Genomic DNA, 21,922 nt, shown 5'->3' on the forward strand with positions numbered 1-21,922 from the left:
GTTCATGTTTGCTTACTTATACAAGACACTGTCAGGATTGAAATGCATGCGATAGGTTTCATTATATAAGGAAGTTATTTGGGTAAAACTGAGTTGTAAAAAAGAAAGTAGAATAAAGAGCAGTGCAGAAAGAGTTCCTGATAACAGCAATACCCTCTGCAACAGTTAAACACCTGTTTAATTTGGAGACCACAAGAGTGTTTCACACCAGTTGACTGCCGACCTGTCAGTCTGGAGGCTGATTTCACTCCCACCGCTCAGCAAGCCTCTTAATCTCTGAGCGCTCTTATCTGCCTTTGTTCTCTGAGCTGCCGAACAACCGGAGAGATCAAGGCAGTTTGAGCAAACCAGCATGTACAGCATTCCCCCACCTAATCGCAGCTAACAAGACGATTATAGCCGATCAATCAGGAAGTGAGGTTCCCTAATGAGAGGCTGTCATTTTCAAACACTGCGATGGCATCTGTGGTCACTTTCCACTGACCACTTCTTTAAACCCACAGTTCTTTTCGCAGAGAAATATGAGCTGAAAACAGATCCTGATACAGGAGACAAAGTTTCTCCAGATTGTTCCAGTTTCTCACGTTGGAAAGGAGAAAGTCAGGGAGGACAGTCATCTGCCTGGAGTAGCTTAAATATGCTCAAGTCTCATTTGTGAGGTAAAAGTTAGATGTGAATCTTCAAACACTTGAAACTTGGGGTGGGCAATGTGAACTTAGAATTTTATCTCCACATTTTGTATTAGCATTGTAATAATGATTAAAATGATTATGAAAAACTATTTATTATGCCTTTTTAGGTATCTGTACAAACATAGCGCCAAAAAAACACAAATACTTCTTTTGGAAAACATTCCCATTTAAAATTGGCTTCTTCAGGATGTCCCTTACCTTTTGAAGTGTGATTTATATCACTAAACTGCACACAGTAACTGCTTTTGATCGTATATTCAAATTTACTGACATTTATTGATGGAACAACAGCTGAGAGTTCAGACCGTGTAGAACAAGGGGCTGATTTTTACCAGGCTAGTTTTGAGGTGGTAATTCAGCCATTCCAATCAAATGTGTTCGTCTTTCTCTCAAGGAGTTATAAGACTGTTTGATTCAGGAAACTTGATATTAAATGCAGCTGTTTATGCTGTAATCTATGACGTTATTATTTTTAATATCCAGTAGATAATTCTCATAACGTTATGTATTTTAGTTAAAACCTATCCTGGTGTTAAAAATGCACATTTGTATTCTGGGCATTGCCAGCAATAATAGCACTGATTCTGCAAGTAAAGACAGTTGTGATTGAAGTGCAGGTGAGAGGCAGTCATGTTTGACTTCTCTTTGATTCCTGAAGAAGATCACTCTCTCGTTCAGTAGGGAGAGCTTGTCTGTATTAAACACGCGAGCTGCTGCCAGGCGGCCCGATCTGTCTAGGAAGAGCAGCGTTATTGATCTGATCCCTGCACAGTTGCTTTGCACTCCCAGCAGGGGGGGGTGTCACTCTGCCTCCACGCTCAGAGGGGGGCCGTGCTGCCTTTTTGTTCTCTCGGGGTTGCAGTATCTGTTCCTTTGATGTCATCTTGCTTCGTCTTTCTAATTAGACAGCCTTCTGAACCAGACAGCCTCAGTCCGACTCCTCTTCCGGCCCGTTCTCTCTCTCTCTCTCTCTCTGGACTATCAGTGCCACTAACAAATCAATGAAGCAGCAAGGTAGAAACCACAGAAATCAGCACAACGGGGACCACTTCATCTGCTGCAGCTACCTGCATCGCAGCGACAGGCTCACGTTCAACACTGAAATATGAGCTGAGGTGCAGCAGTGGATTTATGTCAAGGCAGGGACAGCGGCACTGAAGCATGAATTCTGAATTACATATCTGCCAATTCAAGCCAAGCCATCAGAAGCAGACGCATTTTATCTGGACTGACAGTCTTCCAAAAAAAAGCCCCACTGTTCCTTCCAGAAATCAGACCTAGTTGTCTGTCCTTTTGATTTCTCTTCAAGCATTTGCTGCTGCAGAGTGCACTTTGCAGGTGGGTGCATTAAAGCCACAAAACGCTCGAGGACATAGTTCAGTCAGGTCTTGTAGATTTCCGACAATATGCAGACGAACTGTTGATGTTACAACAACAGTAAATAAATCCTCCATGGGGAAATGTTCAGGTAAATTCACAATCCAAATCCATCATGCTGACGTAGTGATTCTGTCTGTAAATCACTCCTAACCTGACCGAGAGTCACCATGAGACTTCCCATAAATAATAAATCCATCGAAAAGAAAATAATGAGCTGTTACTGTCAATGTCTGCCCCAATTGCAAACCATTTTCCTGTAAATCTACCAAGATGATGCTCTTAAAGGGGCAGTATTATTTGTTTTCCAGGTACCTAATGTCATTTTATAACATAAGCAATTAACTTTTATAACAACTTCAGTTATTAAAAAAATCCCTATGTATCCAATATGTCTCTTTAAAACTCCTGCTCTTTCTGAAACTCCACCTTCAGGAAGTCATCACAACACCGCTCCTCTATTAACCCCTTACTTAAATTTTTACCAGAATTTCACTGAGAAGTAGCTCCTACAATGAGTTCACTGGATGCGCAGTTCCACCTTTGCTAATTGCTGCTGGCTAGTTTGAAGGAGCTGATTGGGGGATGCTTGGAAACTGCAGCTCAGAGGAGGAGCTCCATCTCAAAGGCGGGGTTAGGTCCAACCAGGCGTTTTGGGCAGCTGAATGGTTGCCACAGGAGATTAAAGGATTTCTCAAACATGCATGAAATAATCAAAACAACACTCCAGGTATGCTTTTGATGAGTGAATAACATTATAGTATGATGTAAAACTAAACTGATTTTACATAATACTTCCTCTTTAAAGCATTGACCCTGAACATAGCAGCAGAACCATGTAGGAGTCTGAACTGGATCAGTGTCACTGCCAGTCTCCACAAGATAAAGGTTAAACTTGATTGTTGCCAACTTTGCCCCCCACACGGTCAAACTGAAGTTCAAGCCCTGTTCAGAATGGACAAATAACCCAATACCGACCAACCTCTGGCTTCTGTCTGCAGAGGGAAATGGTACATTAGCATTCATCTCCAATTCAAATGAGTCTGCAGCCGTAATGGGTATTTATTGGCCCAAGCTGCAATCAGCACAAACTGAACATCACTGTTTCCTGGAAAGACGGGAAACAAGCACAACACAACAGAGTATTTGTATTCTGTGAGATTATTTTTATATTTATGCAGAAGATGGAACATGAATTTCAAAGATTTGGAAAGGGACACATTTCTTTTTGGCTTTTTAATAATGTGCAATAGAAGAGAAATCTCTTCACAAATCTAAGCAAACAGTTTTACATGCTTAAACTTGAACCAAATAGCAATTAAAAGTACAGTTTAAAACTAGATTAAAGCAAAACTAAGCTAATCAAAATCTTATTATGAACATGTGTAAACATCTGATATTTTGGTAATTAGGAGGGTAAATTACTTCTTTATAACAATTTTTCCAAGTGAATATGGCCGTACTAGTTGGGGACAAGATAACCAGGTGAGCATGCAATATTCTGATGCTCTTTCTTTCAGAGATTAAAACAAAATGATTTTTTGTATATTAAAAGACAAATGAAACAAATTGTTTTGAAGCTTATGTGAAGATTTCTGTATTCCTTTCAAAGAGAGTGAGCTCTATGCTGTATTTAAAAACCGAATCCCAAAATAATGTAGGGGAAAGTTCACCCTCTGGAATTTCTATTAGCTGTTTACCTTGTTGTAAAATTAAATTTCACCTTAAATGTATGATAAAAAGAAATATACATCATACACATAACTGCAGACCACACTGTCATTTTTATGAAATATAGATGAGGTTTGTGAAAAATAAAGTACATTTCTATACCCTAGAGCCATAGAAAACACACAAAACTCTACAATTTTCTTTGCCTTGCCAGCATGGTATCCTTTCATGAAATAATTTATCTTGACATTAAAGTGCTTTTATAGATATGAATCTGCTCTACATCTGATGAAAATAGCGTGACATCTTACAATTAATTAGTATGTTTTGTACCGTTCCACAAATACTCACAGTTGTTATGCTACTTTTATTTATTTATGTTCCTTTTAATGTTCTTATGAGCACACTTATTGCTGTTGTGCAGCATTTTAGTGCACTTTTGTTTCTAAATGGCTATGCTGACTATGTATAGTCATTATACATTGTCTCACTATGTATACTGATTATAACTATATTATAAAAGCTACCTATGTTATATTTTTTGTATCAATTTTTTATTTTTTAATATATAAATTAACTGTTTGTGTCCTTATTTTTTATGTGTTATACTAAATATGATTATGGCAATTTTTTTCTTTATATTTTGTGACATATATATTGCTCCCTCTATTATGCACAATAAATACATCATGTAGAGTTTATCTCAGTAGCAATTTAATCAAAGCTTCAGCCAGCCCAGAGTACTTATTAAAAAGACAAACTCTTCTTAGTTGAAGTTTATTACTTCACCCTTTACTACTATTTTTCATTTCACCGCTGCAGATTTGACCTGAAATTGGTTCAAGTCCCCAGTCACTGTCTTTTTTAAAGCCTCAAACAGAGTCAAAAGGAGGAGCAGGAGTTGCTTTCTCTGAAGACTACTTCAATTACACAATGCTGAAGGGTCATCATTGAGATTCCTCTCAATGAAAACTGAGAGTGATTGCCTCCTCCAGCTGTAAGGAGGGGAAGGATCAGGCAGCTTAAACACTTGTTGGAGGTGTTTATTTTCCAGGAAAACATGCCATACCTTCCTCCTCTGCTCTTTCTTTTTTTAACCATTTGACAGCTTCTGCATGCTTGGGCTTTGATTTCCCCAAACTGCCGTTTTCTATATGCTATGGTGAAGCTTTCCTTTGAGCTGAAACCTGACTGATAGTCGTCCCTAATGGATCACATTAGACTCACATTAGAAGGACTGGCCCCGGAGGTTAATTAAGAACGTGACGCCGAACGACTGTCTGTCTTTCTCTCCCTCGCTGTGTCAGAGACGGGGTTTTCACCATCACCAGATTTATTTCACAGCTCCACAGTCAGGATTACTGCTCAATATCTTATTGAGGATGCTCATCATTTTTATATAAGATCATCATCATAGTCTCTCTTTTTTTATTCTTTTTTTTATTATTATTAAACTACGCTTGAAATAGAGTGAAAATACCAGAAGAGCTGAATTTGACAAATGTTTTGAATGATGAATTTTTCCAACTCCATAAAATTATGCAAAGTCCTGCTTCAAATGCAAATACCCTCTATCCGCCGTGTGTTTTCGGAGTTCCTTGAAGCCCTGGTTTCAACAGTTTACATGGAGAAGTTGAAAAGCTTCTTACTGTTTGAACATGTCGGTTTTGCATTGCAAACTGCTGGAATATAAGGACTGTGATGGCATTCTCTGCTGCTGCCAGGGCAACTTTATATTTTTTAAGCAAAATATAGGCTTTAGATATTTTTTCAGCATAAAAACTGAAAATTGACAACAAAAAAAACCCAAAAAACAAAAAGGAAGAAACTGTGTCAAAAAGGAATAAGAGAATTTATTTTTATTTTTTATGACATACAATAAATGTCAAATTTGGCTGTAAATAAAAAAGAAATAACCCTAATCCTGCAAAGTAACAAGACACAGCCCCACATGGTTAACAAAATATTATATAAGAATCACGAACCTTAACTCACCTATTTATTAATATGAGCTTAGCAATCAAATTGCTGAGAATTTGTCAACAACCAAAATGTTGTCAGCTCTGAAGTCACTCACATGTTGACCTCATCTGAACAGACAAATATCCTTATTATGTAACACAGCCACAGCCTGGATTCACCTCCTGCTTTCATCATCAACCAAAAAGAAGAGAAAGAAAAAAACCGACAAACGTGCCAGATGTTTGTCGGATCCAAGCCCGCGGTCCCACTGCTCCTACTGTTGAACTGAGAGCGGGTCGAGAGACCCTGAGACAGACGTAAAAACAGACAGAGAATTTTTTTGTCTGATTCTCCCTGAAAGTGCAGCGGCAGTCGGACTGTTTAATCCACCACTTCACCTGCCGTCAGGGCTCAGGGGATTGGGAATAACGAAAATGGGATTAAGGATTAATAGATTTTTATATTATCATATTTCTCACCCCTGCCAACTCTCCCCCACTGCCTCTCTGAGCTCTTCATGTTTATTTTATGGGAAGATGTTGAACTCTGCTTTTAATTATTATGAAGATGTCCACTAAAATTATAATTACTGTGAACAACAGCATGCTCTCTAGAAACAGACACTATGCCTTTGACTTCAGTAAATAACAATTTAAAAGTAGGGCTGAATAAATTAAGTAATATCACAATATCATTGCTTCCAACACTCTCTGTTGTCTACAATGGAGTATTAAGGCCATGCTAAGAAAATGAAGAAAATAAAATTACTAGAATAAAGTCATAAAATTATTAAAATGTATAGTATTGCTGTTTAACAATCAGCAGTTCTAGCTCTGAAATGCTTTTCTGGTCAAAACTGAAATCAATAAATTCTAGAATTACACAAATTCATGTTCTTTAAAACTTTTAATCTTATTTTGTTAAAAGATTAAAGGAGCGTTTTAAATGATATTTGGGTGTTTAGTGCTGCTTAAAACTACAGCACTTAGCATATTCAAACTTTGATTAAATGTTGAATTCTAGATTTTCTGAAACATAATTTTCTGATTTGCATAAGCATTTGTAAAAAAAATTGAATCTGGATTCTTGTTCTTGTGAATCTTATTTTGCATGTGACATTACACCCACAGTTGTTTGATCAAAAGCTTAAATCAAATTGAAATTTCCTCAACCGGTAAAATGATGGAGGGTGAAGTCAAAATGCATGGATATGATAATATTAAATGACGCAGTCAACATAAACCTAGATATAATCCTGCCTTAATCCCAATCCTGAAATGTGGCTTCCTAATTTAGCTGTCACCTTCCTGGGCTTCTGGATACTGTGTTCTCATAAAATCATGAAAACTGATAAGTGATGCTCGCATACAAGATGTCAGACTGAATTGAGCAGCTTTAGTTAAATTAAATGCGAACATATGCCCCTTTGACACCAAATTACACAACAGCACTTAGAAATGTAAGCATGTTCACCGGCTCTGAACACACAAATCTCGCTCTCCCTTTGACACAAACACAAATCCAAGCTGCATGGATTTTTTTGTTTTGTTTTAAAGTGCAGGTGCATTGTTTCTTCTCTTGTGGTTGAGGGTTTTTTTGCCCTGCACCCCACAATGTCTGCCAGCTTCACAATCAGCAAGCGCATCAATATTCCCTGCAGGCCTGACAGCTTTACTCCTTATTCGATACAGCCGCCTGCACTGATAAATTCAAGATGAAGGACTCAGATTGAAGGACTGATTCTGTTTTTTCCAAACAGAATGCACAGATTAAATACTGCAGAGTCAAAACAAAGTAAAAGAAATGACAATGAACTTAGAAAAAGAAAATCCTCTAAAGACAAGGGGGCAGAGGCCATTGTGTTTATATGCATCTACACTACTATTATGAAATTTAATAACTACGGTGTTCAAGCTTTTTAATGAGACTTAATGTTATCTGATTTAACGTTCTTGAGCATTTTGACAGTCAATGAAAGTTAAAGTAGTTTATAAGATTTATTGCTTCAAAAACTGAGAAAAATAAGGATGGCTTATGTGACATATAGCACATCAATGATCAGAGAAGTGACTCTGAAAATAAAATGTCAGTTTTTTACATTCATCACATGCTTCTCAAGCCTTCATAATGTTTATTACTATATTAAATTTGTATTTTTGTTTTTATAGCTGCTGGTTGCTTGGATTCTCCAAACAATCAATAAAAAATCCAAATTGCAAAATAAGATCAATGTTTACAACTATAATGTTTCATCTACTAAGAGTGTTTATGCACCATACTGCACTTTGAATTATTCATTTATATTTTTATTGAGCGTCTTTGTGTCTTTATATTTAAAGTGCAGCACTGGAGAGCCATTGCTGATTGAACAGTTTATCCTTTTTATAATTACAGTATAGCTTTTCTAATTTCTTATTCTGTTAATGGGAGGCCATTAATTAGCTAGGCTGACAAAGAATAAATATTAGATGATCATATTATTTAATATTTTAATAGAATATATTTTAAAACGTTTGAGAATGGCTTTTCCAAATAAAAAAGACCTCTGGGTTAGACTTTTGCTGCATTTCTACAACTAGTAGTTTTTTTTAATATATTTTTTGTATGTGAATTCACAACAAGCTCTTTGCTGTGCAGCTCGGCTCAGCCTTCAGTCGGCGCCTATGAAACATTGATGACTCGTTTCTCTACAAGACAATAATAAGTACTGAACAAAGCCAGGATCAAGCGAGGACCTGAATGTTTTCAGATGACTTGAGCATGGAGAAGAAGAGAGGTTTTTTTTCTCCGTTTCACATGACTAAACAAACACCTCATGAATTAAACTGATTCTTTGTTTCAGGCAACCAAACTCCACAGGATGAAATCTAAAATTTAAATAAAGTCCAACTGATTTTTCAGTTGACACACAGGAGGAACGGTCCTGTCCTTGGAGAAAACAGTCAGAAGCGTTTACCTTCATGTGTCGTCGTCTCCGTCTGAAGCGCAGCAGCTCCTTGTGCTGGCGGGCGATAAAGTTCACGGCGGCGTATTCCAACAAGGCCGAAAAGACAAACAGCAGACAGACGGCCATCCAGATATCAATGGCTTTCACATAGGACACCTGCAGGTGGTCAAGAAAAAAAAAACAAAGAAAAAAACATCAGATAGACTGAATTAGAATAAATAAACAGAGCCTTGTGTCTGGGTTTTGTTTCGAGGCCCTCGCCTTTTTGGCTCTGCTTTTTATGGTTCACTACCTGTTTTTCATACATGAAATATCGTACTTGGACAGACAGGAGCTAAACAAAGTCTGTCTGGCTTATTCTCTAATTAATTTACACCCTGTCCTGTCATTTTACCTCTTTATCTCTACACTGATCACTTTGTGAAGCCCTGAGTCAAACACAAAGAAAACACAACCACCTGTATAAAATCTAATTAAATTATGACTTTGGATCTTTTGCACACACACAGTCTGGAAGTTCACCTTGCGACACTGATAGGAAAACATTTATCTTTGAACAGCTGATGAACACCTTGGCTTGACAATCATTCAGGCATAAAGCAGCAACGTAAAGGGAAATAGGCCATTCTCATCAGACTTACTCTCACTAACGGTAAAGACGTGTAAAATAAATTCTAGATTATTCAGTGCAGCACTATAATTTCACAATAAAAGAAGAAATAATTGTTTAGATGTCAATATACACACATTTGCACTTAAAAAAAACGCAAGCATTTTTCAAGTTGAAACAAAGATGGATTCATTTTGCATTATTAGACTCAAAGCTCGAATAGCTCCACATCCCTTTGGTCCTTAGTGAAAGGACTGATTGAAGCTTTTTCTACAGTGTTGAGAACATTGCTTCAGTCTGCAGTGATGAAGAAGGAGCTAAACCGAAAAGCAAATGTCTACTGAGATCTTGGGATACAGCCACTGCCTTTCTGCATCAAAAAGGAGCCAGCTAAGGAGGTTGAGTCATTTGATTCCTTTGGACATTCGTCTGTTTGGAGGTTTTCCAGGCATGTCATACTGGGAAGAGAACCAGAGGGAGTCTTTACACCCGACAGTTTGGTAAACTCGGTTCGACTGGTGACCAAAACTGCAACAATTGTTACATTTTCAGATGGTGCGGTTTGCTTTCACACTGCACCGTATCAAATGATCCAAACCCTTTGAGAAACCTGTTCCCTCCCTCGCCTGTGGTGGCGCTGCATGTAGAACAGCTGAAGGAAAATCATGAATATCTCTGAAGAAGACGTGAGCGCAACTTCCTTTTTCACATAATGTAAAAAAAAATGGAATGGCGTCAAATTTTAGTGGTTGTAGGATTTCTCTTTTGTGTTTGGTAAAAAAAAAAAAAAAAAAACATGAGCCTTTTATTTGCTAGAATCTCACATTTGTTTTGGTTTATTTACCCAGAATACCTTGCGCTATAGTTCGCTACTTGCTTTTACAGCAGTTTCTGGTCCACTTGCCTCCAAATATATATTTGCACTGTGCCAAAATTCACTTTAATCGGACCAGAGTTAGCTTTTTTTTGTCCACACCAGAGCTTGATTGCGCATTCATACCTCCTCCAAAGAACAAGACTTTCTAAACAAACAAACTAGAGTTCAATTAAAGCAGACTAAACAGAGCTGTTGTGGATGGGCCCAGAAGCATTTATTTAGAACTTTGTGGACAATCTATAGATCTCTCAGGAGGAACAGGATGGTGTTGCTGGGGAGAGGACTGTTTAGTTTCCCTCCCAGATTCGTCCCCTTCGTGACTTAATCTCAGATAAGCAGAACGCAGCAGGTGGACGGATGAACATCAGAACCGTGTGCCTCTGTGCTGTTTGGTGAAATCCTTGAAAGAAAAAACTGCCCACCTTTCTTGTAAATGTTCTTCACGTCCACCTCCATTTCCCTCCAGCCTGACATGATGCAGTACGTCATGTGTAGGTGCGTTTGATAGCAGTCACACCGATTTGCCTGCGAGTGTGTGACTGAGCCGCATGTACACTCAGCTGTGGTGCGTGATTATTACTATGACAGCTGAACTGCAGAGGAATCACGGTTCACTAGTTCAGTTTCCAGAGCGCACAAAGCTCCAAATGTAAACAAACTCTGAGTGAGTGTGTTTGAATTACAGCTTCCTTTGGATCATGCAGACTCATATTTGCTCCACTTCCATTTGAAAAGACCGAGGGGCTTTAAAATTGTCTTTGTTTATTTGATGATTTCCTTTTGCCCTTCACTGTAACTTATCAAGTGCGTTTTCTGTCATCCCCCTTTTGATCTAGTTAATGTCACTCCATGCATCAATAAGTGAACAGGTGTAGAAATGTGTCTGATTTCTCTTCACCTTGGGCAGAGAGGCTCTGGAGCCCGAGCTCTGCGTGGTCATGGTCAGCACTGTGGTGATTCCCAGACCAACGCGGGCAGGCGCTGCGTCCATGTTGATCCAGAAGGAGACCCAGGACAGGATGACGATGAGCAGCGATGGGATGTACATCTGGATCAGGTAATAACCCATCTGACGCTCCAGGTGGAAACGAGCCTCAATGCAGGTGAATTTACCTGAAACAGAAGAACACAGATTATTAAATGTAGCCTTAAAGAATTGGGAGATTTGGAAGACATCTTAGTCTTCTAGCTGTGCACGCCAGGAGATAATTGATTTGTATGAACACTTTCAATTTCTAATGGAAAGAATTTCTTTAACAAATTGAAATTTTAGAGAAAATGTTTGTCCTAAATTACCTATTTCATTTTAAGTTAACAGAAAACCACAAATGTAGATTAAAAGCAGACTTGGCTGCACCATTGATTAAACTTGGAATCACTAGCTGCGCTCAAATTGACCACATAATAGCGCAATTTGACATTTCAAAAATAAATTTGCTTAATGGAAACATGGCAATTACAAAAAAAATGTCAGTGTTAGGATGCGGTGGTTTATTTGGTCGTAACAAAATTAGCTTATTGTTTTAACTGCAATGGAGACACTTTTGTCACATCACACAAGTTACATGATCATCAACTGGATGGTACCACTGGCACAAACCATGGAGAAGAAGTCAACAGGCTGGAAGATCATTAATTATGAATGAATTATGGTATGAAGAAATTCATCCATGTGTCATTTTAATTATGTTTCTTATTGAAAAGAAACACTGCAGTTGGGAAATTGCGACATTTTGACATTAGCGGAATATTGCCAAACTTTTGCACACATTTGTAACGGAAATGCACATCCCATTTTTGTTGGAACACATAGTAGTAGGTGGACATATTTTTTTAAATTAGCCAAATGTGGAAGACCATGTATTTTAGAACTATAATAACTCATAACTACTGCTCTGCAGAAGAAATGGACACCGCTGTCATTTTAAGAGACTAACTGTAGCAGACACTCACAGACGAAAGTTGCTTACTCTTACTGCAGTGTCTTCATTTGGTTCTACAATCGTTTGAGATCTACAAGCAGAGAGCAGGTTACAGAAGCAGCGTGTAATAATCAGGACAAAACTAAGGAATATCCCAGTCGCTTAAACAATTTAAGCGACTGGAAGGTCTCGACATGCTCCAAGTCTTCAACAACCAGTAATATAATAAACACACTCTAATTTAAACCACCAGTTTTCCCTTTGTGATGCTGTAAACCTTCAGAGCAAAACCAGTGAGTAAAGTTAGAGACAGAACGAATGTGCTGACAGAGACTGTATTCTAATCTTTCAATGTTCTGGTAAAAAACTGGTCAGAAACCAACCTGTTACTGAAATCAGGACATGTCTTATGTATATGGGTGAGTTATGTAATGATTTCACCCTTTGATATTGAATAGTTCAGTCAGACTAAATTAATTAATTTTGAATGCCTTTATTTCCAATGTATTGGCATGCTTTAATTATATAACGCAGTATATTTCCTTTAGATTGGGTTATATAAGATGAGTGTATTATTTCAGTAGAAACACAAAAGGTGTTTTGTGTCTTTGTGCTGCAGAGTGCCACAGGCACTCCCAAGCCTGAGGCTGTGTGGGTTAAAGATGTGATTGATGCTTGTGCTCGCACCATGTTGTTGTCTCAGAGCTCGTGGCGAACAAAGTCAGGAATTTCAGCTTCTCCTAAACCCTCTGTTTCTTCAGAAGCCTCAGAGTTTTGACCCAAAATACACCAACAGAGTCAAGATTCCTGTTCTCTACCAAAAGAACAAAGATTTGTGTAACAGATAGTGCAGCCCAAGGAGTTCTGATCTAAACGACATGAAGTCAGTATGGGATCACATACAGAAGCAGGAAACTCTGAAAGCCTAACAGAAGAAACGTGAAACATTCTCCCAAGCAGCTGTAAAACATTGCACAAGTTGTTTTTTTTTTCAGGTTACTGCTCTATGTCTGAATGTAACTGATTTTCTGAAGGCATCATATGTGAAAACATTCAATTTAATTTGATTAACAATAAACCTCTTCTAGAGTTCAACTACCTCCACAAAAAGGAGACCAATTAGTTACTTTTTGGCCTATAGTTATATTAAAACAAATCAGTTAAGACAATAAGTAGCAACAATTTTACAGTGATAACATTATTACCCAAAAATATGTTGTACACAATTTGGCATGGAATCCAAAATTCAAAGTCTAGTTGCAAGTCATTAAATCTACTAGGATGTCTTAATTGCTCCATGTGACAATGCTAATTACTGGTAGAAGCACGAAATGAGAAAGTATTTTTTAAAATTTCAAATATTAAAGAAATAGGAATACATGTTGTCTAACTTTTCACAGTACAATATGTGTGAGGCCAGTCCAACAGAAACCAAATGAATAACAGTTCAAATAAATATTTTATGTCTTTAACCTTCACTACACTTTAAACACCCAGCAGTCATATTGGATTTTATAGATTGTAGTTGTTTTTGTACATTTAGGCTTTGATCTTAAAATCCAGACTTCAGGGAATGTTCCAGTAGATTTTTCTTTCTTACTTTCTCTGTTTTAGAACTCAGAAATTTTGACTTAAAACCTATTAAATCAACTTAGCTTTTGAGATGCATTTTGGTGTATGTTGATAGTAGCTACATCATGTAGACAAATAAAACTGCTGGGAACTCTAAAGTACTATGGCACTACTCTCTACTTAGTCCTTTCATGTGATGAGCAAAAAAATATGTCAAAGTTGTAAAAACATTTTCTAGTGTCAGGGAATTACTCATTTGAGTAATCTGAGGACACAAAAAACTAAAACAGAAAGAACTCCATCAGTTAGAAAGTAAAAAAAAAATAAAACCTATAACACCTTATGATTTAAAGTAACTTGCAAAAATATAACAAGTTCACTTATTAAATTACCTACCCATAAATACATTGCACTTAATAACTCCTACATGTATACATCCAACATATCCAGTAGGTTTGACTTTAACATAATTTGTTTCCTGCAAATTAATTGTCCTAATTGTGTTTTTCTTTGTGTTTTAAATCACTGAACATATGCTGTCAGTTGTAGACTTTTTATGAGAAAATAGAAGTTTCACAGATAAAAAAACGTGCATAAAGAAAATCTGCAATGATATTTTAATCGACCTACACTGCAGCAGGTTTATTTACATTGCAGTGCTGTTGCAGTGCTAAAGTCCCTCAGTCTTTCTCGGTAATGTAATGAGCAATGGGTCCCATAATAAACTGCAAGATAGCCAGAGAGCAAGATGGCTGACAATCCATTTAATCAAAGAGGATCAATGGAGGGTAGCCCCATCAGTTAAGAGTTAACCCTTGAAGCCTGGAGAAGAAGGGAGAGGCAGAAGATTCAAGGGAAAACCAAAGAGAGAAAAGAGATGAGAGGAGCATGGAGACATTAAAAGGCAGAAGGAGCGAGGGAAGAGGAAGGAGGAGGAGAGTTCATGAGGTTGATTTATAGCTGTGATACACTTGGGAGCTTTTAAGTGCTGTCCATATTTTCCATCTGATAAGAAGATTGAAATTATTCAGCTGAGCCCATATCTCACTGTTGGTGGGCCTGTGTGTGTCTACTGAACTTCACACTGCACTCTGAACATGTCTGTGCATATTTTAAAAACCATATTTATCGTCCACAGCAGCAGAGGTATAAACACGATGTGTAGAGGGCTGCTTTCTTTTTTGGAATGAGTTCAAAGTCATTGCTGAGATAAAGTAGTATTTTATAAGAATAGACTGCAAAAAAACCAACAACAACAAAAGAACAACAAAAAAAGCTGTTGCACAATGAGAAAATACAAGAACATCTAAAATCCACTCAGACTCTCAGCAGTCTATCTAATCAACAGAAAAAATCTGATTGTTTTTGTTTTTCATTCATAAAATTGTCCAGGTTAGTTTAAAAGTAAAATGAGTTTCTCTTTTCCATTAATGCATCAAAAGCTAAAATAAAAACTACCATTTAATATAGGTTTACTAGAAAAAAAATCTAAATAGTTTCATTTTTTAAGCACTTTATGTATTTTCTGTGTGATAAGATAGTTTTTAAAAAACTGGTAATGTTGGAAACAAAAACAAATGATAAAATAAGGCAAGTGTACCTCTTTTTAGGAATAAAAATGAATCGCAAGATGCTTCAAACCCAAATAATATAAAAGACACAAAGACAAAATATATTAAAATTAAATAAAGAAAAATAGAGAAATTTTAGTACAATCAATTAAAATCCTAATTAACTAAAATCGAATTCCTGGCTTTAAGGAGATGCAAAATAGAAAAACTGCAACGTGTTTACCAGAAATATATTAAACGCGTCACTTTATATGTCGTTTCATAATAACCTGGTTGAGTTAAACGTGTGGGAAGCCATAAGCTGAGCAGCTGAAGTCCAGCCTACCAAACTCGATTTGCTCTGAGTTCTGTCAGACTAGAAACCGAAGGCTCTCTTTAAGAGTTGTAGAGAGAAATTACTTTGTATGCCATCCATCCATCCATCCATCTTCTTCCGCTTATCCGAGGTCGGGTCGCGGGGGTAGCAGCTTCAGAAGGGAGGCCCAGACTTCCCTCTCCCGGGCCACTTCTTCCAGCTCTTCCGGGGGAATCCCGAGGCGTTCCCAGGCCAGCCGAGAGACATAGTCCCCCCAGCGTGTCCTGGGTCTTCCCCGGGGCCTCCTCCCGGTGCAACGTGCCCGGAACACCTCACCAGGGAGGCGTCCAGGAGGCATCCTGACCAGATGCCCAAGCCACCTCAACTGGCTCCTCTCGATGTGAAGGAGCAGCGGCTCTACTCTGAGTCCCTCCCGGATGACTGAGCTTCTCACCCTATCTCTAAGGGAGAGCCCAGCCACCCTACGGAGAAAACCCATTTCGGCCGCTTGTATCCGCGATCTCGTTCTTTCGGTCATGACCCAAAGCTCATGACCATAGATGAGGGTGGGAACGTAGATCGACCGGTAAATCGAGAGCTTCGCTTTTTGGCTCAGCTCTCTCTTCACCACGACGGACCGGTACAGCGCCCGCTTGACAGCAGACGCTGCGCCAATCCGCCTGTCGATCTCCCGCTCCCTTCTTCCCCCATTCGTGAACAAGATCCCGAGATACTTAAACTCCTCCACTTGGGGCAGGACACCCCCCCTGACCCGGAGAAGGCACTCTACCCTTTTCCGGCTCAAGACCATGGCCTCGGATTTGGAGGCACTGATCCCCATCCCGGCCGCTTCACACTCGGCTGCGAACCGCTCCAGTGAGAGCTGCAGATCACGATCTGATGAAGCCAAAAGGACCACATCGTCTGCAAAAAGCAGAGATGAGATCCTAAGGCCACCAAATCGGATCCTCTCAACACCTTGGCTGCGCCTAGAAATTCTGTCCATGAAAGTGATGAACAGAATCGGTGACAAAGGGCAGCCCTGGCGGAGTCCAACTCTCACCGGAAACGAGTCCGACTTACTGCCGGCAATGCGGACCAGACTCTGACACCGGTCATACAGGGACCTGACAGCCCGTATCAAAGGGCCCGGTACCCCATACTCCCGGAGAACCCCCCACAGGGCTCCCCGAGGGACACGGTCGAACGCCTTCTCCAAGTCCACAAAACACATGTAGACTGGTTGGGCGAACTCCCATGCACCCTCCAGGACCCTGCTGAGGGTGTAGAGCTGGTCCAGTGTTCCACGACCAGGACGAAAACCACACTGCTCTTCCTGAATCCGAGGTTCGACTATCCGACGGACCCTCCTCTCCAGGACCCCTGAATAGACCTTGCCAGGGAGGCTTAAGAGTGTGACCCCTCTATAATTGGAGCACACCCTCCGGTCCCCCTTTTTGAACAGGGGGACCACCACCCCAGTCTGCCAGTCCAGGGGAACTGCCCCCGATGTCCATGCGATGGGCTGCCACCTTATCGTGGTGGAGGGGTTTGAGTGCCCCAATGATCCTAGGAGCTATGCTGTCTGGGGCTTCATGCCCCTGGTAGGGTCACCCAAGGCAGACAGGTCCTAGGTGAGGGACCAGACAAAGTGCAGCCCGAAGACCCCAATGATGAAAGAAAACCTTGGACTTGGTGTTCCCTCGCCCGGACGCGGGTCACCGGGGCCCCACTCTGGAGCCAGGCCTGGAGGGGGGGCACGATGGCGAGCGTCTGGTGGCCGGGCTTTTACCCATGGAGCCCGGCCGGGCTCAGCCCGAAGAGGAAACATGGGCCCCCCCTCCCATGGGCCCACCACCCGTGGGAGGGGCCAAAGGGGTCGGGTGCACTGTGTGATGGGTGGCGGCCAAGGGAGGGGACCCTGGCGGTCCGATCCTCGGTTGCAGAAACTGGCTACTTTGTATGCATCTAATGAAAAAGAGAAGGAGTAGAGTTGATTACTCAAAACAACTCAGGCTGTATACAAAAGCCTTCTTCAATCATTCACTTTTTTATGCCTCTAAACCACCCTAAATCTTGTCAGCTTGTGCAAAAGCAGCACAATATGATTTGTTTCAGAAACACCTTACAGCAAAACATGTTGTTTATGTAGTTTGTACTTCAGCTCAAGAGGATGTCAAAGGAAATAGAAGTGATGCACAAGAAAATGGATTATGTCTCTGATCTATTTAGGTGTTAACAACTTTTTTCACACCCCAAACATATTGTCAGGCACAGAACAAAAGCCCCCTGCAATGCAGCAGAAACCGTAATTAGTATTTCTAACAGGGATTTATATATGTGTGTCTGTTGGGAATAATGGGGGAGATGTTATGGGAGGTGAGTGAGGGAATGGAAAGAAATGAAAAGGAAACAGTTAGTGGCAGCTTGAAGGAGAAAGATGGATATGAGGAAAAGACTCCCTCTTTCTCAGTCACAACAGACTGCAGCTAATAAATCTGAGGAAAACGACACTTTAATTCCCTCTTAATGCTTGATTAGGAAGCAGTGAGCTGAGTGCACACTCAACCCTGGACACTAACTCACACAAACATATCGTCACACACAGTGAACGGCCACTGAGGAGCAGGCCTGGGATGAGATGCGAGGGATGCAGAAGAGCAGAAAAAGGGGGGTAAACAGTTTTGGAGGAATTGATGTTGGTGAAGTAGTGAAAGGAAACAGAGGAACGGTTTCAGGTACACAGAAAAATCAGACTCTGCTCTGTTCCAGTAAGAGCAAACAGCTCATGTCAACATAATACTTGATAAATGTGCTACCAACCAACCTTCTACTAATGAGCTCGCTCTTTCTGCCCTCTGCTCTGTATATACTTTATCGAGTCACTGTTGTATTGAAGGAAAGCACTACAAAATATTAACCAAAAGCTCACTGTTTACCCTTGCGGCTGTGCATAAAACTGTCTTTAGGGGGACAAAAAAAAATTAAGAATGCCAGAATTACAGAAACATTTGTAAACTTAATGTTGTGAAGGAGACATTAAAACAACTACCTGCAGGTGCAGCCCAACAAATAATCCACGTAAATTTCTTACACAGAAAGTTGTATAACTCAAACGTTTATGTCTGTCAACTTTGATGATTATGTCTTACAGCTAATGAAAACAGAAAATTCAAAAACTCTGACTGCAGCTGCAGTCCACACCTTGTGAGTCTCACATAAATTCTTCAGTGGGCATCAATGCTGTCAAGTCTCAGACTTTTTCCTTCCACTCGCTTTTCAAGAGAGCTTCTTTCAAACAAGGACTTGAGGGTGTCACTGAGACAAATATGAAGCTTCTCCATCAATGTGTAACATAATATAACATGACTGTATAAAATAATCGTTTTCCTTTTTATTGATCTTCAGTTTTGTTTTCATTGACTGTAGGTTGTTACCATCAAAATTAACAGGAATATTTGAATAGAATATTTATATTGCATAATAAATTAGTTTCACTTTTAGAACTGAATCACAAAATTTTTTTAACTTGTCTAATCTATTAAGATGCGCCTCAACAGGTGGTTCTGTTTGCATCTAATGCATTCAAGATGGAAATTTAAGTTTTAAGTCAGCTATTGTCTATTTACATTTTTCTTCTTGGAATTTCTGAAATCTTTTCTCAATATCTTTCAGGGATTTATGGGTGTTTTTCAAACAAAATAAACACAAAAATTAACCCAGAAACACTACAGTACTGTCTGCTGTTAGAAAACCAAAACATTCAAAAGTACATTTTTAGATTTATTTGTATATTTTCTGTTGTGTGTACATTTCTTGTTTTTTCGGGATATTCAAAATGCATTAAATTAAACAGTTCAGTGTGATGAGAAGTGAACCAATGACTGTCCCCTCTGAGCTTCATTCCTGAACAGGCCTGACCAATGAGCTCTTTGTTTTGTCTTTGTTCAGCTGCCAGCTTTAAAACATATTTATCTATTTATCTGTGAATTTGTTGGATTTTCTCCGGCGTGTCGGAGTCGTGGGCTGGACAGGACAGATGGTTTTCAGCCACATCTCATGGAGAGAGAAACAGAGCGTGGCGGCAGCCCCCAGTCTGTCACCATCACCGACTCCATACTCCTTTTATTTATCTCTGTTGCAGAATTTCACTGCACTGTTTTGTTGAGAAAATTTAAAATGTAGGTTTTTTTATTTTTCCTTTCTCTTTGCTTATTCCTTTTTAAATCCATATCATCATTATATTTTTATTTTGTAATTTATTTTACACGTTTTCTCCATTAATTTCCCCAATTTGAGATAAAAAATAATAATAAAAAGATCAATTCCAACACATTTGTGTATTTCATAAAGGATAAGAGGAGATATTTAAACAGAACCATCAGTAGTTTTGTGCCCCACTCACCTGTGTTGTAGTGCTTGGTGCAGTAGCGCAGATCTTTCTCCTCTTTGAGTATAAACTGAGGTAACGTCAGACCGTCGGCCACCTGCACGGCTCCCTTCTCGTCCCACTCGAAGATCAGGTCATTCATAGTGTACCCGACTGGAGAAGAGAGCAGTGGGTCAGAATGTCTGCACCATTTGGTATTTTATTTTAGAAAGAGGAGGATGATGTTGTTTCTGCACCTTGCTGAGCCACAGAGAGGCTTACCTAATGTAGTCATGATCAATATAATCAATAAAATCATGTTTTCTTTGCTATGGGACACTTCACACCTTTTTACCAAGTGTCCAACTCAGTCTGAAGAAGGAGAGTTTAAAGGTGACATATTATTCTTCCTTGAACAGGTTAGGATAGGACTATGTTGATGACATTTTTTGCATGAAATCATTCTAGATAATGAGATGTTAGTCGACTCAGTTCTGCTTATTTTAAGCTCTTTTCAGATTAAGCTGTTTTAGAGCCTCTTGTCACTTTAAGTTCAAATAAGCTGCTGCTGGCCACGCTCCCCCAACTCGATGTTTACACTCACATGTGAACATCGTTGCAAACATTTTCAATTATAAAAACTGAACATTTTTCAAAGTCAGAAATCGAGCCTCCTGCACAAACAACAAGAATGTAACAAATGGTTGCTAAATGGTAAGTCAACAAGCAAATGCTTGTCCTTTCCAGCAGCTGACCAAATGTCCTGGAGCTTTGCTTGGGTTATTAGCGTATGTTCATTTTGTCTTTACAATCGGATGTTTTTTGAAACGCTTCATTTTCCAGACACCAAAAAATTGCTTGCTGTTTTAAAAAAAAATGGTTTGGCTGTTTTTAGAAGTAGTTGAGACCCAAATGGATGTACAAAAACATGCAAAATGGCATTTTTGCTTAATAGGTCCCCTATAAGAGCGACAGGGTTCGACATCACAAACTAATATTTCCCTACCAAGGTTGAGCATTGGTCTTCAGGTGGTTTAAATTCTGCTCAAATTGGATCATTCCTGCTATGCAGCCTTTTGATTATCTGTCAGGAAATTTTAGATGTGTCCCAGAGAGAAAGGAGCGCTGGGGGAGGTTTTGGCTGCAGACTCCGATTCCATGTTGTGGCTGATTAGTGTACATTCACTGAACTCTCAGAGATATACTGACAGCCTCTCTTTGTACTTTCTCTGATTTTCCTCAGCCTGTTTGGAGAAGGGAGAGGCTGCAGAGAAATCCTCACCACTTCTCTCAACCTGTCACCGCAGTGATTGATTGACTGATCCGTTTGCTTCACTGGGTGTGAACTCACAGCTCTCTAGCTGCATGATGCAGGTCTGGACGTCCATGGGGAAGTTCTTCAGATCCATCGGACAGGCAAGGACCAGAGTTATTCTGCACACAGAAACAACCACATACAGCTTAAGTGAGACAAATTATCTGAAGAATTAGCTGTTTTCCTCATCCTTTCAGAAAAATACCAGCACAATAATTTAAGACAAAAAGTTATTGTTTCTTTTTTTTGCAGATATTTTGGGAGCAATTACACAGAGCTTAGTTTAAAAAACAATTAGAGGGATTAGTAGAAATGAAATAATGTGGAAAAATTAACATTATAATTGCTGGTGGGTATACATAATACATACTTATTTTCATAAGTATGTAAATAATTTAATTACATTCAGTAAAATGGATTATGCCCAGCTGTGAAAACAACAACAAAAATAGACTTATGGATATTTGTGGCAACATACAATCTAATACCGGCCTGTACTGATGTGAAATATTGGGTTTATGTAGTTTCATGACTAAAAATCCTAAGTTCTGATAGTTTTACAGGTTACTGTATAGAAATAAGTTATATCTTTAAAAGAAGCCCAGAAAAAAACATGTAAGTTGTGGAAAAATCTCAGAAAATAACTTGTTATTTCTAAAGTTTTCAAAAGCAACCTGGTTGTTCCCCAATTTTTAGGATTCATAAATTAACTTGGGAAAATCTTTAAGCTGAAATAGGAAGT

The 21,922-nt window shown here is 39.2% G+C and overlaps 1 protein-coding gene across 4 annotated transcripts in view; it reads right to left on the bottom strand.

The window, feature by feature from the left end:
- Window positions 1-21,922, bottom strand: part of glra1 (glycine receptor, alpha 1) — a 141,765-nt gene that overhangs the window by 14,303 nt on the left and 105,540 nt on the right. For all 4 annotated transcript variants that reach the window (XM_028009292.1, XM_028009291.1, XM_028009290.1 and 1 more), the window contains 4 exons: window positions 21,217-21,299; window positions 19,902-20,039; window positions 11,035-11,249; window positions 8,659-8,805 (listed from right to left, as the gene is read on the bottom strand). In XM_028009292.1, the coding sequence (XP_027865093.1) occupies window positions 8,659-8,805; window positions 11,035-11,249; window positions 19,902-20,039; window positions 21,217-21,299 (583 nt within the window). The remainder of the gene's footprint in view (window positions 1-8,658; window positions 8,806-11,034; window positions 11,250-19,901; window positions 20,040-21,216; window positions 21,300-21,922) is intronic.

This window comes from Xiphophorus couchianus, chromosome 23 (assembly GCF_001444195.1).
Source record: "Xiphophorus couchianus chromosome 23, X_couchianus-1.0, whole genome shotgun sequence".
Classification (NCBI taxonomy): Eukaryota; Metazoa; Chordata; class Actinopteri; order Cyprinodontiformes; family Poeciliidae; genus Xiphophorus; species Xiphophorus couchianus.